The 15,702-nt window shown below is 45.5% G+C and overlaps 1 protein-coding gene across 1 annotated transcript; it reads left to right on the top strand.

Annotated features, from left to right (window-relative positions):
• Positions 1 to 1,357: 1,357 nt before the first annotated feature.
• sfrp5 (secreted frizzled-related protein 5) lies at positions 1,358 to 13,375 on the top strand. The gene is made up of 3 exons (XM_047603845.1): positions 1,358 to 2,341; positions 8,652 to 8,729; positions 11,887 to 13,375. The coding sequence occupies exons 1-3, from the start codon at positions 1,783 to 1,785 to the stop codon at positions 12,213 to 12,215; spliced, it is 966 nt and encodes a 321-aa protein (XP_047459801.1). The 5' UTR covers positions 1,358 to 1,782; the 3' UTR covers positions 12,216 to 13,375.
• Positions 13,376 to 15,702: the final 2,327 nt, after the last annotated feature.

Below are 15,702 nucleotides of genomic sequence, written 5' to 3' on the forward strand. Positions count from 1 at the left end.
TATGGATGCTTGGATAAGACGGACTCGGGGCTTTTATTGATGTGCCTGGTTTCCTGGTATCAGACTCCTTTCTTTCTTTCTTTTTTTTTTTTTTTTTACTATCTATTTGATTTCATCTTATTGAATTAAATTTTATGGACTGACTGCTGTTTCTGGAATTTTATCTTCCACTCTACAGGCAAAGAACAATACTGTTCCTGATTCCCATCCAAGCACACCACCAACTGTTCGGAAAACACGCGCACTTTCCCTGGTCTCCTTGTTTGTACTGCCACATACAGATAATAAAAATAATAAAACAAAATCACATGTCTGTTTACTTCATCTTAGTGTTATCCAGCTGCAAGATGATCCTCACTGTGTCCTGACAGTCCTCGTATATCACCATAAAATATCGCCTTCCACCAGCAAATAACTACTTGAAACTCAATTGTATGAGCCCGCATTTACAGTCCATTCACATGAGGAGAAGCATTAATGCGTGACGCAGATCAAATGCAGGATGCAAGAACACCCTCCGTGTGAGCCACCGATCCCACATCCTGTTCACAATGCTACAGGCTTTTGAATCTGAATGTGACCCTGCCAGCGAATTTGCTGCAAAGATGAAGGCCCTCAGTGTGTCAGTGGCACTGATAGAAAGAGACAGAGAGGCAGCGTGGCTCTATTCACAGCCAACACACACATTAGCATAACTCCCATAGTTGGGGTAAACCACCTAACCACCTGTAGCTGCGCAACCCACACTCAGTAACCTCGCCTCTCCCACGCCGCGGCTCTTTCCCACTTCATTCATTCCCCCCCCTCCTCAGTTCCTTGCGTTCGCTGTTTGTGCGTGTGAACGTGTGCGTAGGTTTTCTCACTGCCTGTGCCAACACAAGCCTGCTGCCAGGCCAATTTGGAGCTAATGAAGTGAGCAGGCTTGAATGGCAAGCAGACGTCATTTGCTACGTGTGGAGCGATCTGCAGGGGCTTTGCTGGGTCTCGGATGAGTAAATAAGAAGGGCAGAAAGATGAGGAATCAAAAAAGAAAAACAGCACGGCTGAGGGCATGACGCCGTCTGTTGGGCGTGTTTCTGACTAAACAATCTTAAAGAGATGAATATGAAATGCAGAAAATTGCCATAGGTCTCTCTCTCTCCCTCTCTCCTGTTAACTTGTTCTAGAGGAGGGGTTTTTGTTGAGAATAAGGGGCAGAAGGAGTGTCTTGAAGGCCGGCTGGAGCTTCCCCCTGGAGTTGTGATTGGCTGAGGCTGTTGTGAGTGAGACCAGGGGAGGCCAGTAGGAAGGTGAATGGTCTGGGATCCTGCTAGGGGGCAGGCAGCTGAAGGGAGCAGCCACCACTGCCTCTTAAAGCCTAGGTAGTCCTCATTACGGCTACAGACTGATAGACAAAGAGCAGGGGAAGGGCTGGAGACACTTCTATTAGAGCGAGGGAGGCAGAGTGAGAAACTGTGATCAGGGAAAGTTAGAGAAGTTATTAGTCCTGCTTGTGTGCTAAAACTTCCCTGACTGCTCACTCCACTACCTGAGACACACACACACAAACACAGGGAGGCGTTTCAGGGCGGCTTAGAGGGCTGACTCTCCAGGGAAGAAGGGAATTAAACATTTTTGTTTTCAATCCACTGCGAACATACTCAGGAGAAAAAAAAAAAGGGATTACAGCTTGTACGCCTGCCTCACTTGTTGCTCTCTCCTCTTTGCATTTTGTCTTCACTGACTTACTTTGGAGACTTTGGATACAATTTTCTTGAGTTGCTGGTCTAAACTCAGAGAGGCATGGCACACGGACAAAAGAGCCCCAGGTGGGCATTAACCCAGGGCTCCTTCAGCTTGGCACTGGGCCTGTCGCTCTTCACCCTCCTCCTCCTCCTCCTCACCGTCTCGGCCGCAGACGAGTACGACTACTACAGCTGGCAGTCGGACAACTTCCACAATGGCCGCTTCTACACCAAGCAGCCCCAGTGTGTGGACATACCGGCGGACCTGCGCCTCTGCCACAACGTGGGCTACAAGAAGATGAGGCTGCCCAACCTCCTGGACCACGAGACCATGCCAGAAGTGAAGCAGCAGGCAGGCAGCTGGGTGCCCCTCCTGGCCAAGAGATGCCACGCGGACACGCAGGTGTTCCTGTGCTCGCTGTTCGCGCCCGTGTGCCTGGACAGGCCCATCTACCCCTGCCGCTCGTTGTGCGAGGCGGTGCGAGACAGCTGCGCGCCAGTGATGGAGACCTACGGCTTCCCCTGGCCAGAGATGCTGACCTGCGACAAGTTCCCCATCGACAACGACCTCTGCATCCCCATGCAGTTCACGGGGAACCATGCCACCCAGCCACCAGGTAAGGGCATCCGTGTGCACATTCATTCTTGTTCACGACTTCCAAGTCAATAATGTGAACTTATACGTGTTTATGTGAATGTAAGAACTTACCGGTCAAAATGACGCTCATAAAGCAAAAATAAATAACTAAATGTGTCTGTTGAGTGACAAGCTTATTGTATATTCTATCAAAAACGTGGCCTAACTTGTATAAATTGCAACTTTTAATGATATAATATAACAAATCATATATTAATTTTAAATTCAACATCGGTGAACAAAATAAGATAATGGCACAAAACGATGAGATGACATGCTATTCAGACGGAGTATCTGCACATGCGATGGCAATGTAATTACGGTTCCGGCAGTGACAGCTGAAAGTTTTAAGTGAGAGACTATCCAGAGGAGGTCAGGGAGAGTGACAGGAGCAGGAAGAGGCTACAGGGGAAAGTTTGCGAGTGGACAGTTGAGGACGACTCCCTGCCATCTATATTTGCCTCGGGGAGGGTCAGAGACAGGAGACTGAGAGACTCCAGCAGCCAGATCGCTCACTGAGTTAAGATAGATGGGCTGCGATGCTAAACACAACTTAACTGAAAAGGTAGCACACATGCATACGCACACCTTTATCAGCAGACGTCCATCAACAGCTAATCAGTCAGTCTGCTAAGGGAGGGAAGGGAGTTTTCTTTTTTTCTTTTTTTAATTGAAATGCATGGAGCACACAGGTCGGTCTGCAGAGCGTCAGTAAATGAACAAATCAACCCCAGATGGATGAAATGAGAAAAGAAAAAAAAATATCATGCCGAGATTTTCTGAGGGAGATTTCATTCACACATAAAAGGAAAAAATATCATATACGTATTGTCACGGGCAATGAGTGCGAGGACCGGCAGATGGGCCAATAGTGAGCTGGGAGAGAGTGAGTGGGAATTAAATGGATAGAAAAAGGTGTGTGGACAAGTGCGACTGCTTAACAGCCTCTCCACAAAGGCAGTCAGTGCTGAGAGGGAGAGAGAGGGAGTTGATGAGAGTCTTTTAAAAAAAAAAAAAAAAAAAAAAAAATGAGGGGGACAGTCCCCTCTGTGCCCCGGTCTGCCCGGCCTTTGTTGGGTCTGGCAGCCGGCAGGCCAATTAGCTAGAAGGCCAATTATTGAGCTCCCACTAATTAGCCGACATGACAGGACAAGAGAGGCAGGCGGAGAATGGGAATCGCCGAAGTCCGATTGTCCCCCGAGAGAGGCGAGGGGAGAGGGGTGAAAGGAGAGGGAAGCGGGAGAGCAAAGAGAGGCAGACAGCGCATAAAGGAGGAGAAAAGCTGCTTCCTGCAGCACATGAAGTGTCCGCCTCTCTGCTTTCAATAAGGTCTCCAAGAAAACGGTTTATTATTCACGTTGCTCCACCGCTCGCCTTTAACCGTTTATTGGCATTTCTCATCTGCTTCGGCCGTTCCCGTTCCTACATGGTGACACGTCTGTTAATATAACTTCAAAATGTGCTTTTAGTTACTTGTTCTTCCTTTTAAATTTATTGATTCACTAAGGCACCAATTTAGTCCCGTCAGTCAGTGTCTCCGCTCCCTTTCCACGTTTGCAGCACATCTACACATTTACTCTGATTTTAAAAAAAGATTGTTGGAGGAATCTCGGCTGAATTAATGCACAACTGACTTGTTCCATCAGGGAAAACGGCCTGTTCTGTTTTTGTAGGACCGCTATCAACTATGTGACAATTTGGCTTCGCAGAGTCATAACCGATTCTTTTCACATGCTCCCTGAGAAGCAGGCAGGCTTAAACTTCATCCGTCACCTCCTCAAACAGGCAACTGTTTGTTGATCCTATCTAATCAAATCATGATCACAGACGACTGGATTATAGAAAGTGGAGCAAAATACACAGAGGAAACCATAGCAATTTCAGGGAGACTAAGAAAATCAGGCGAAAATCAGCTGAATTCAGTTTCAATGGAAAAACAAAAAAAAACAAAAATGGATTTAACAGTCAATTTGTGCTTCTGTGCATGTTTGTGTGCGTGCGCGTGAGCCTTCTGAAACTGAGAGTGAACCCATATCGCTTCTAGCCCGAAGGCTCAGTCACTGACATTTTGTTAAGAAACAGAGATTCTCAGATGTGCCGATGAGGCCATCCTGAGGACAAGCTTTTGGTTCTAAAACACACGCATGCACACACACACACACGCACACACAAACGCACACACACAAACGCAGCCAGCAATAATAAAAAGGAATTTCAGCTCAGAACTCTTAGAAGTGCTCTTCACAGGAGTCCTCTGTGGCTCTGGAGGATGTTCATGATTCTTTTCGCAACTGCTGCGTATGAAAAACTTGTTGCCGTAATCCAGGTGAATCAATCACAGGAACAAAGCTCTGTGCTTACCTGCAGCCACCCCCCACCCTTCTCCCTCTCCAGGAGGCCTTCATTTACCTGAGCTATTCTGCAATTACACGATACAGCACGGTTCGAGGGCTCCCGTGGAAACTAACAGTGCAGAGTTAGATTCACTTTCCACCTTTCTGTCACAGAAACTGAGAGGAACTCCATCACCACCTGAGCCCTGGCTGTGTTTGTGGATGTTTTGCTGTGTAGGCGTGTGTGTGTGTGTGTGTGCTGGGAGCCCGTGGGGTGTGACTATGTGAAACATAAGTCCGTATGTTACACCAAAGCAGACAGGCTGACAAATAAAAAGAAGACGCCGGCATCCCGGGAGCAGAAAAGGCCAACTGAGTTCAGCCTGTCAGACGGAGCGCAGCTAAAGCCGCGGCGTCGACTCCACCTGATGGTTTTAATGATGCAACCTTTAGCTACTGTCAGCACCTGTAAATCAACACGCGCCGCAAACAGATTCGGCGAAGTAAACCGCACGACTGTTTAATAACGGCAACGTGGTCGAGATAGTAGCGCGCGTTGTCCCGTGAAAGTCGATAAAATTGCATAGTGTGAAAGATACCGCCTGTCTCTGGCGCGCCCTGTGATGTGACCAGTGTAAGTTACAACCGCGCTAAAGGAGTCAGGCAGGCTGTCAGGTCCCCCGGCAGCACAATGGGCACCACTCATGTGGCCCTGGCTGCTATATGAAAAGGAAAATGTGATCCAATGCTCTGTGCGCGGAAGACCTGCGAGGCCTTTTGAGCGCGTGTTTTCTCTTCTGCGTAGGATTCCTACAGATGCAAGGGCCGCGCTGAGTTTTAGGGCCCCCCCGGGGGGGGAGGGGTTTTCCTACGGGCCAGGTTTTGGTCGTCTTCTGTCTGTCTGCATGCCGCATTTAAACAGATGTCAGGCTCTCCGGCATAAATCACACGCTGCATTTAATCTCCGGCACAGTACCGTTTTATGTCGTTAAGTGTTGCCGCTCATAACTTAAAGGGCCCAAAAGAGGCATAAGACGGTGACCCCTGCGTTCTGGCTCGAGGTACGAGACAAGTCGGGGGAAATCAGACGTTAGATCGAGTCGTCTTTTGTGCGATGATATGCGGGTGGGTGTGTGAGCGAGCGGGGGATGAAGAGACGCAGGCCGCGAACAGCAGCGTGCGCAAACTCATTACAACTTCACCCAACTGCAAAATTGAATCAGAGCAAATATGCGAAATGTTGCAAAACCGAAAGGGTGATTTACAGTGTTTGTGTTTACTACTGCACGTCTGAAGTAAATTAAAGAGATTCTTGCGTGTCAAGTGATGACAAACGGGCATAGGGTCCCTGTGTTCTTATAGACTCAGAGGACCATAATTTATGTTGTTGTTTGTACAAAATTAATTTAACGCAGCAGAGCAATTACTACCGCACCAACTGATTAGAGCAAAATCAGCCCGCGCTCACATTTTTGAGGGTGCAGAGGGCAGATATCACTCCGTGGGCACTAAGGCTCCTTTTAACGGGACGCCTGTTCCAAAGATTTCTAACATCAAAAGCCTTCTCAAAGAAGTTTAATATGTTTTGGTTGGAGGTTCCTGTCTCTCACAGTGATGTGAGAGTGAAATGTGGATAGGAAGCAAGCGAGAGCAAGGAAGAGAAATTCATATTAACCTCAGAGCTATGACTAAGGGAAGTTATGCAGTTAAATTCTTGGACTCTTGCCGTACGCAATTTCCACTCTGGCTCACTGTTTAAAGATTAACAGCAGGGCTTTCCAACAGACCACCTTCCAAGTCACCCTGCTCTCATCATCCTTTTCCTCTTATCCTTAATTATCCACTCCCAGCCTCCTCATCCTCCACAACAATAGCTCCGTGAGACAATACCATTTGTCACGGCGACCGGGAACACTAACGTTTCCGTAATGAAGTTCTACACGCAGCATGCTAATGCCAGAAGTAGAACCGAAGAGGCAGTCGAGTCCAAAGTCAGCCAGAGCGAGAACATGGTTTTCGCAGTTTAATCACATGGCAGGTTAAAAAATGTCCGAGCCGCTCCGAGATGACGGCAAAACTGCATTAACGACCGAATGTCAAAATATTTGCGGACCAGAAATGCGTCCAGGAAAAGAAAAGTGAAATAGCCACGCAGCAGTGATTCCCATCAGAACATGACGGTGATTCCCCCGACGGAGACCGGCGATGAGGGCAGCCGTCGCTTAAGTGATTTTTCAGCGGCATCCAAATGGTGGTTTTCGGTCCAAGCCCAACTAAGTTTCACGGAGGGACTTCTTTTCTCCTGACACATGCTCTGGCACCAGCGCGGCTCGGCCTCCTGCCAGCATACCACCACTGTGAAACCAGAATGAATTACCAGGGTCTGAATAAGAGTGCTTCAAGGGAATCACTCAAAACGGACAAATCCAGAGGAGCTGCGCCGCCTTGATCGATGCGTGTGTGTGTGTTTCTGTGCCCCTGTCTCAGTCTTCATGTCAGCACCAGACAATTACAAGTCTGACACTGAAGCCGCGCAGGTCTCCCGCCTGCGAAAGCACGGGAACTGTCAGTTACCCTGCGAGAACACGGCTCGGCTACCTCCGACGCATACACACATCCACATCCACTCGCCGGTTTTTAGGGGCTTCAACCTCCCTACGACCGAAGCAGCGAAGCATGCTAAACTTTGACCCCTCTCATTATCTGCCCAGACGCTGAGGTGATAACCTCTGAACCCTGACTTCTAACCCAGGGGCTGGACTGGGCTACGAGAGCCCTGTGTGTGTTTGCATATATGTGCGCGGTCACAAGTGAAAGACAGAGAGGAAATGAGAAAGAACGCGGAGTTCTTGGGGGAGAGCATACTTCATATTTTGGATATTGTGGTGAGTGAATGATAAAAAAAAAAAAAAAAAAAGCTCTCCTATAAGCAGTCGTCCTGAAAAAGGCTTCTCACTCAGGAAAAGTAAGTTGTCAGCGCTGGTTTCCTTCAGACAAAATGTCTCTAATCAGATTTTTCTTTCCTGTAGGTGTATGTATAGGTGGTGCGGGGAAGATTTCTATACCACATCCTTCTCTCTCTGACCATTTCTAATATTATACCTTGTTGTCTACTTTGGCCCAAGGCTCCGTTGTGTGGATAAGTGCGCTGATATTAGATGCGTACAGCTCCAACTAGCCTCTTTGGGATTACGTGGAGCTCATGTAGTAATTGCCATAATAAAGTTTTATATTGAGGAGCCTTCCGAAAAATTTGCCAGTGTCTTTGCATTGTGTGTGTGAGAGAGAGAGAGAGGGAGGGAGAGAGATGAAGCTTAAGACTTTAGGAACAAGTTTTACAGATGTTGTGCCTTCTTTCTTGTCAGGATGTGTGTCCATCGTGTGGGTGGACAATAACAACAACAGCAAAACTCCTATATCAAAGATAGCGCGGCCAAACATGCTCTCGAGCAAAGCATGCGTGACCATAAATTCTGAGTTAAAAATAAACCGGACTTGTTGCTTCGGTTTCCTCTCGCTGTTTCACAATGTGTGGCTGCTCTGAGGCCTAAGTGCTGGCTGCCTCTGTGTACTGAATCACTTTTCACCATGTTCAGCAGCTCCCGCCGCAGCGTTTACCTTTCCGCACAGCCAAGACCACGCCTGCACCACCAAAATATACAACGGCCAGAATAAAAACATTTTCTCCAGTGTAATTGCAGGGCAAACATCAGTCAGCCTGCTGGACTGTGTACTCGCTCCGCAGCAAATAGCCTGTGACAAGATGAGGGGGGCTGCAAACAAGTGGCTCAAAAGTACTCAGGGCTGAACGACTTCATACTGACATGGCTCTGGTGCAGCTGACTGCACTTAGCTGACAATGACCCCGGCCGTTGGATATTAGCTAATCGGGAATTGATGGCGCTTAATGAAAAGTGAGTAACTGATGACATTTTATGTTATTTTTTGTCTCCTCAGTGTCGAAGGTGTGCCCGCCGTGTGACAATGAGCTGAAAGCGGACAACATCATGGAGCATTACTGTGCCAGCGACTTTGGTAAGTAACTGAAAACTGAAAAACTGAAAAAAAATACATGTAGCACATATGCGGTAATGCCGCATTGTTAAAAATCTGCAGTCAGCTAAACTTGAATGAGAGAGTCTGTATGGGACTCACGAGCTGTCAGAAGAACATTGTAACATTTATCCAAGTGCAAAAAAAAAAAAAAACATGTCACCAGAGGCTTGAATTTGGATTTACAATCCGTCACGCTGAGTAACAATAAAATGGAAATAAAAGAACAGATGTAGTATTTGTCACGCTTAATATTTTATGACTTATATCGAGGATTTCAATTTGATAGTTGCTCTCCGAGGTCCAAAAACTGATTCAAGGCTACCAACTACAAAAGACGGATGAACACTCAAACCAAACTATTCCCAACGAGTGTTTTTTTGAAGCTCAGCGCGGTCACTCCCGCAGTTGCCATCTTGGAAGCGCTTAACTCCCTGATTCCAGTCTTAGATCTTGGATCTGAACAAAGATCTAGAGACCAGTCATTTTAAGCAGCCATATATATAATTTAATCAAGTGAGTTTTTTGGGTATCGAGGGTTGCCTGTTAGGGTTAGGATATTTAGTTCTACTGGCCCTAGGGTTAGGGGTTAGGGTTAGGGTCACTGTACCCATCCACTGGCATAAATGAACATAAAAAACTTACACATGTCGAAAAGTTATTCAAATACTCAAACATAAATTAAATGTTGCTTATTGCAGTGGATGTATAGAAAATGCACAGTGAACTGCCAGGTAGCGGACACAGTAGCTCAGCCTTCTTCTTGTCACGGACCGATGGATTAACCTCTGGTTCTGTGTGCTCATTCAACACCCTCCTAAACTCTCCTCTTTCCCACATTCCGTTCTCACCACAGTAACGACCCACACGTGAAGCCAGAACATAATTATTCCATTATTTCTGAACATCGAGGCTTTTGGCCCATCGTGCTCAACAGCAGCCGAGTTTCTGCCTGCAAGGTCTATTTCCCCCGTGTTTCGAGTAAATTATGCTCAATATTTTCTCTGTAGATAGGATTCAGAGCATCGGCTTAGAAATGGTGACAAAAAAAGCAAAACTTTTTGGGAGCCCTGTAAGGAACAAGGCTGTAAGATGTTCCCTAAACAGATTAGCAAGAACAGCATAATTTAAAATGAAATGTGGCCTGACCAAGTGTAATATATCTCACCCACACCTACAAAACTGCCTGAATATACAAAGCGGCCCATTATAAATAATAACATAAATTAACACTGGACGCATCGCAGCCAGCAACAATAAGACATTGTCTCCAGGCACCTTGCTCGCGCTCCGAGACGCTGCCAAAACATAAGCCCTTATAATAAATAACCACATTACCAAATCACAGATACGTGTTTGTCTGATTGATTGCATATCTCCAGCTTTTAACATGAGGAAAAGCAAAGCACGGATTCTTTCTGTTCACGAGAATGAAATATTGCACATGAAAATAGCTCACACTCAAAGACATTTTATTGGCTCCGAATATGTAAGGACCTGATGAGAAGAAAATGAGAATCCAAGATAACTGAGACGTATGGATCTGGAGATCAAGGCAAGAATGTTATCCTATAGGGCGATAGCTGATTACAGCTTGCCTCGTGAATGTTTTTGCCTATTCATCTTCAGACACCCTCAGAGAATTTCTGCGTTTTGTTACAGAGTACTTTTGATGTCCGACCTCTCAGCATTCCTCGCTGTATCGTTCGGCATTGTGTGGCACAAAATGACGAGCGCAGAAATTTGAGCCGCGCAGGACACGGAGCCGACACCTGGCTCGTAGGGGAGGCTGCTTGCTTTAGCCTAAAGAAAAACCTGTTTCCCCTCAAAACGACAGCGCACTACTATTTCCTCCTCTCTCCAGCTGCTTCTACCTCTGCTCACTTTAAAGAGAGTCAGTTTGTATAAAAGGCTCGAGCGCAGCTTGTCACAAAGATGCTGGCCAGGCTGCACAGAGGGGCCCACGGCATCATTTATGTCTGAATACGGGTGGGCATTTAGAGCGAAGCCGGGGGGGCGCATGATTTTATCCTTCGCGGGCTTACCGAGCACACACGTACACAGGAATGCAGTCATTCACAAAATCACACACTCAGGCGCTCGCACGCAAACACACACCGGCCATGCGAACGCAACCCCGCGCACACATTCCTTCTCGATCATGCTATCACCTCGCATGTACTGTATACCTATCGGAGCGCGCCGAGGGATGTTTATGCAACCACAGACAAGCAGGCGAGAAGCGAAATGGCGATCTTCCAGCAAGCTTGGGTACATAGCGGTGCTTCACACCGACCCCGCGCCTTTGCCCGGCCCATGATTAATTTCACCTGTCAAAATGTTCACCCGGAGAATTCCTCTCTCAAACTCTCAGCAGTTCCATTTTAATCTCCCGCATGTAAAAATATGAACTCATAAACACGAGGCTCGACGGGAGACACATTTCGGTTCTTGATTAGCCTGATAAACCCGATAAAGTCCCCTGTGACCAAACAGTTTTTCTTATTCTATTATAAATACACAACAGGTCAAACAAAGGAGGTGCGATAAAGCAAAGGAGAAACACAGTTTGATTACAGTTCTGAATAAAGTGATTGTTCAGTGGCAAATCATTTCAATCTGTGCTTCTGAATGAGAAGTGGAGTTAAAGCACAAAAGCTAAGGACTAGAAACTTGACCTGAATCTGACTGCTACCAGTCTTGAGAGAAGACACTTTTGTCGATATGAAGTCCAAGAGCTATTACATCTGTCATGTCTCGTACTGGTCACCACTTAGTAACTTGAAACACTTGCTTGGGAAAACTTGAAATTTGACTTGTGCTTATGTTAAAAGATTTACAACAATCTCCAGAAAACGTCCTCCCTTCAGTTTATGGCTTTTCCCCAACTCAAACATACAAACATAGGCACAGGATACAGTTTTTGTACACTGCGGGAAAGGCTAAATGATGATACTCAGGAGAGGTGTAAAATAGCTGCCTCTTTGGCACAGCTCGGCGTTAGACTTGCGGAAAGAGGAAATATCAAGGCCACTCAAAGTAAAAGGGAGTAGGGGAAAATGAGTGACACTTTAACAACTTCTGGGTGCGAGTACCTGCGTTTAATCGAACTGTAACACGTCTGTCTCTTCTCCTCCAGTCCTAAAGATGAAAATCAAGGAGGTGAAAAAGGAGAAGGGCGACCGGAAGCTGATCGCGGCGCAGAAGAAGAAGAAGGTCTTGAAGCAGGGGGTGCTGAGGAAGAAGGACATGAAGAAGCTGACCCTGTACATCAAGAACGGAGCCAACTGCCCGTGCGCCCAGCTGGACAGCCTGAGCTCCAACTTCCTCATCATGGGCCGCAAAGTGGACCAGCAGCTGCTGCTCATGTCCATTCACAAGTGGGACAAGAAGAGCAAGGAGCTCAAGTTTGCCATCAAGTACATGAAATCCCATCAGTGTCCCACCTACCACACTGTGTTCCAGTGACGCGGCCCGCCACAAAAATCAGCAACTGCTTCCCATTATCCACCCCGTTCCATGTAGATTCAAAAAAATGCTAAAGAAGAAAAAAAAAAAAAAAAAAAAAAAACTATATATTTTCTCAACTTAAGCATCAATCAGGTAGTCAAGAGTTCCATAAAAATAAACAGTCTATAACAATGAGGATGATATAAATGTATTTCCCGAAACAGACAGACACTTAATCTACTCCTTGAGATTTAACAGAATAATCTTTTGTTCTGCTTTTTCCTCATAAGATATAGTAAAAACAATCACTTACATTGCATCGTACAGCAACTTATCAATTAGCAGTATGTTATGGGAACATACAGATTGAAGCCACCTTTTAGAATAAAAACTGCCTGATAGTGTAATCATTATAGACGGAAACGGAGGGGGGAGGTAACATTTGTATCCGCGAGAAGAGCTGAGGGGAATGATAATGACGGCAGCGAGTTCACGGGAACTACATGAAAGCAGAGAAGTGTAGATGATCCACTTAACGATACGTTTTAATAATGTAGGTAAAGCAGATGAATACTAGACGAGTAGAAAACAGGCCTTTTTTTCTTTCATCCCCGCTGGGACAGGAGACCAATGGAGCGACACAGACGGACGGGCTGGATGATGCTTCCACTGACTTTGTACAGTACCGTTTTGTTTGTATTTTTGTTTTGTTTTATTTTTTTGGTCTGAAAGAGGGAAACTTGAATTTTTTTTTTTTTTTTTGCATTTCGAATTGGAGAGGGGATGGAAATAAGGCAGAGAAGACCTCTTCTTGAAACCACACAGAGAAGAGAAGAGAAAGAAAGAGAGAGAAAGAGACTCTGGACAGGACCGACGATGTCGGTCTCTGGTACTTGCTATGTTTCACTATCACTCTTGAAATGTGTTTTTTGTACTTTTTTTTTTTTTTTTTTTTTTTAATTTGCTTCAGTTAAACCTTTATGGCATGAAAGCAGAAATCATACATACAGACATAGCACAAGAATACACTGTTGCCATAGCAATGAAAGATGAAAATTTAACTCTGACAATATTTTCTAACCTATTAACCTGTAAGTAGTTCTGTTACTGAAATAGATCTCTGTTTTACAAGAAAAAGGAAATGAATAAAATATATTTGAAATTTTTATAAAGAATAACTCCTCCTCCTGTTCTGTTTTTTTTCCTTGTCGAACCAGTTTTACTTTGGCCGCGTAGGTTGGGTGCCTCGCTCGAGTCCAGTTCAGCCGCCATGGACGTAAAGGGGATTTGAACCAGTGGCTCTACTACTTCCCCTCATTACGGTTAAAAACAATAAATCACGAGTATCCATAAATAAGTCACTTTACTTTATTATCAAGTGAATAAGCTCATAAATCTAGTTTGTTTGAGGACTATTGTCATGACGATTTCAAGTGGGCGTACCCATAGATGGCCTTGTAAAAAAATGAACTCCTCTATCCAAAGTTTCCCCTAGAGCTTCAGGAATAAAACTCCCCACCAGTTTTGTTTTTTGGTACATATCCCATCACCTGGATGATCCTCATAGACATACCCTTCTTCTTCTTCATTGTTTTTAAAATTCCCATTTCTTAATCCAATATAATTTAAGCCCATTTATACAATATTGTTACTAATTTCTAAAACGCATAGAGTTACAGACACCCAATCTAAGCTACAACTTTTCCCAAACTGTGTCCACATGGCCTGACCCGCACCTTCACTTCTCCTGCGAGAGGAAAGAAAAAAACGTGAAATCTCATTTATGCCCCGCGCGATGCCAAAATCTCCCAGATCGACACTGGGCGCTTTATGCGAAGCCCTGGACTACAAAAGCGCCAGTATGTAATGTTACAGACAGACAGCAGGCCGCTGCCCAACTTTATCAAAACCACTCACAGCTTAATCAGCCCAGACACACACACAAGTAATTGAGTGCAATAAAAAGATTTGGCGCCTTTGTTCTCTAAAGATGGATCAACCGTGACACTCGACCATGTTTACTGTCTTCCGCCCATATTTCCCGGAATGCGGAGACTTTTGGAGGCGGTTCGACGCGCAAACGCCAGTGGAGCGCTGACCTATTTCCGAGCGATTGTGGAGATTGTGCACAGTCTCCACACTGTGGAATGACAGAAACAGGAGGGGACAGGCATAATGGGTGGAAATGTGTAGCACAGGGCTGCCTTTATTGGAAACTTCAAAACCTATACAAAATCTAAGAGTGATCAAACGCGATAAAAAAAAAAAAGCGAGCTCGAAATTCAAAAGCCGCAGAGGTGGAGGAGCCTTTGTTGGATAATGTGGACCCTTTCTTTAGAGCTGATTCGGCACACATGGAGTAGATATTAAAACGGGAATGATGAGCAGCTTTCATTAAGCGAGACGTGGAAGTCAAAAAAAAAAAAATGAAAGAGAAGGTGAAAAAGGAGACGGTGGGAGAAACTTGGCCGGGTCCCACAGACACCCATCAGCACCTCCTCAAAGGTCACTTATGTAGTTAATAAGGGCCTGATGAGGGACCAGCGACACGCATGGGAACACATACATACGTTGTAACGACAAACACGCTGGAAGAGAAATAAGGCTACAGCGGTTTCCTGCAAGCGCACGTCAATTAAAACAAACATCAGGCCCATCAAACAAACGCGCACATGCACAATAACACAGGCTGGTTACAGAACAAATAGCAGGTAATAAAATAGGATCAGACAGTATCAGACACAAAGAGGCGCACACACAAACACACACACACGGCAGAAGAATGGCCTCATTGTCTGGATTTATTGCAGTGTGGTGATAAGCAGCACCTTTTTCACAGTTGAATAGTGGCTGTCTGTCAGGCTGTCACCTGCACACACACACACACACACACATAAACACTCGCACTGTGCATTCCATGAATTAACGCTATGATTTAACATACTTTCACTCATCCACCCACTTGTCCTTTCCAGGCTGCCGATTCTCTACATTTTCCAGCGTTTCTTTTGACAAAACCCAGAGAGATGGGTGTGATCGGCTCACGACTATCCCCTCAGAAAATCTGAAGGAATATTTTTCTTGCGCGATAAAAGTTCATTTGGGAGATGAGCTAATGAAACCTGAACACATGTGCTGTAAATCAGATTTACGGCGCGTTTTCACACGTACCGACTCTGAGGCCAGTGGATGTAAAACGCTCCTTTACAGTAATCCTAGAATCTCTTTATCACGTGGACTTTTATTTGATTCTTTTACGGGACGTGGACAGTGGAGGGAACAATAGTCCATTGATCCAATATTCAGTACTGGGTTTTATACCTTTACTCAGGGCGGGTGGAGAGAACACTACAGAAAACCGGGAGTCTAGAAGGAAACTGGCAACAAAAAAAAAAGCTAAAAAGGCTAATGTTTTGACAACAAGTCAGATTTTTCTAAAAGATGTAAAAATAAAAGGGAAGTTAAGAATAGAGCGCAGTCTGTAACGCCACATATTAGGACAAAG

This window comes from Mugil cephalus, chromosome 13 (assembly GCF_022458985.1).
Source record: "Mugil cephalus isolate CIBA_MC_2020 chromosome 13, CIBA_Mcephalus_1.1, whole genome shotgun sequence".
Classification (NCBI taxonomy): Eukaryota; Metazoa; Chordata; class Actinopteri; order Mugiliformes; family Mugilidae; genus Mugil; species Mugil cephalus.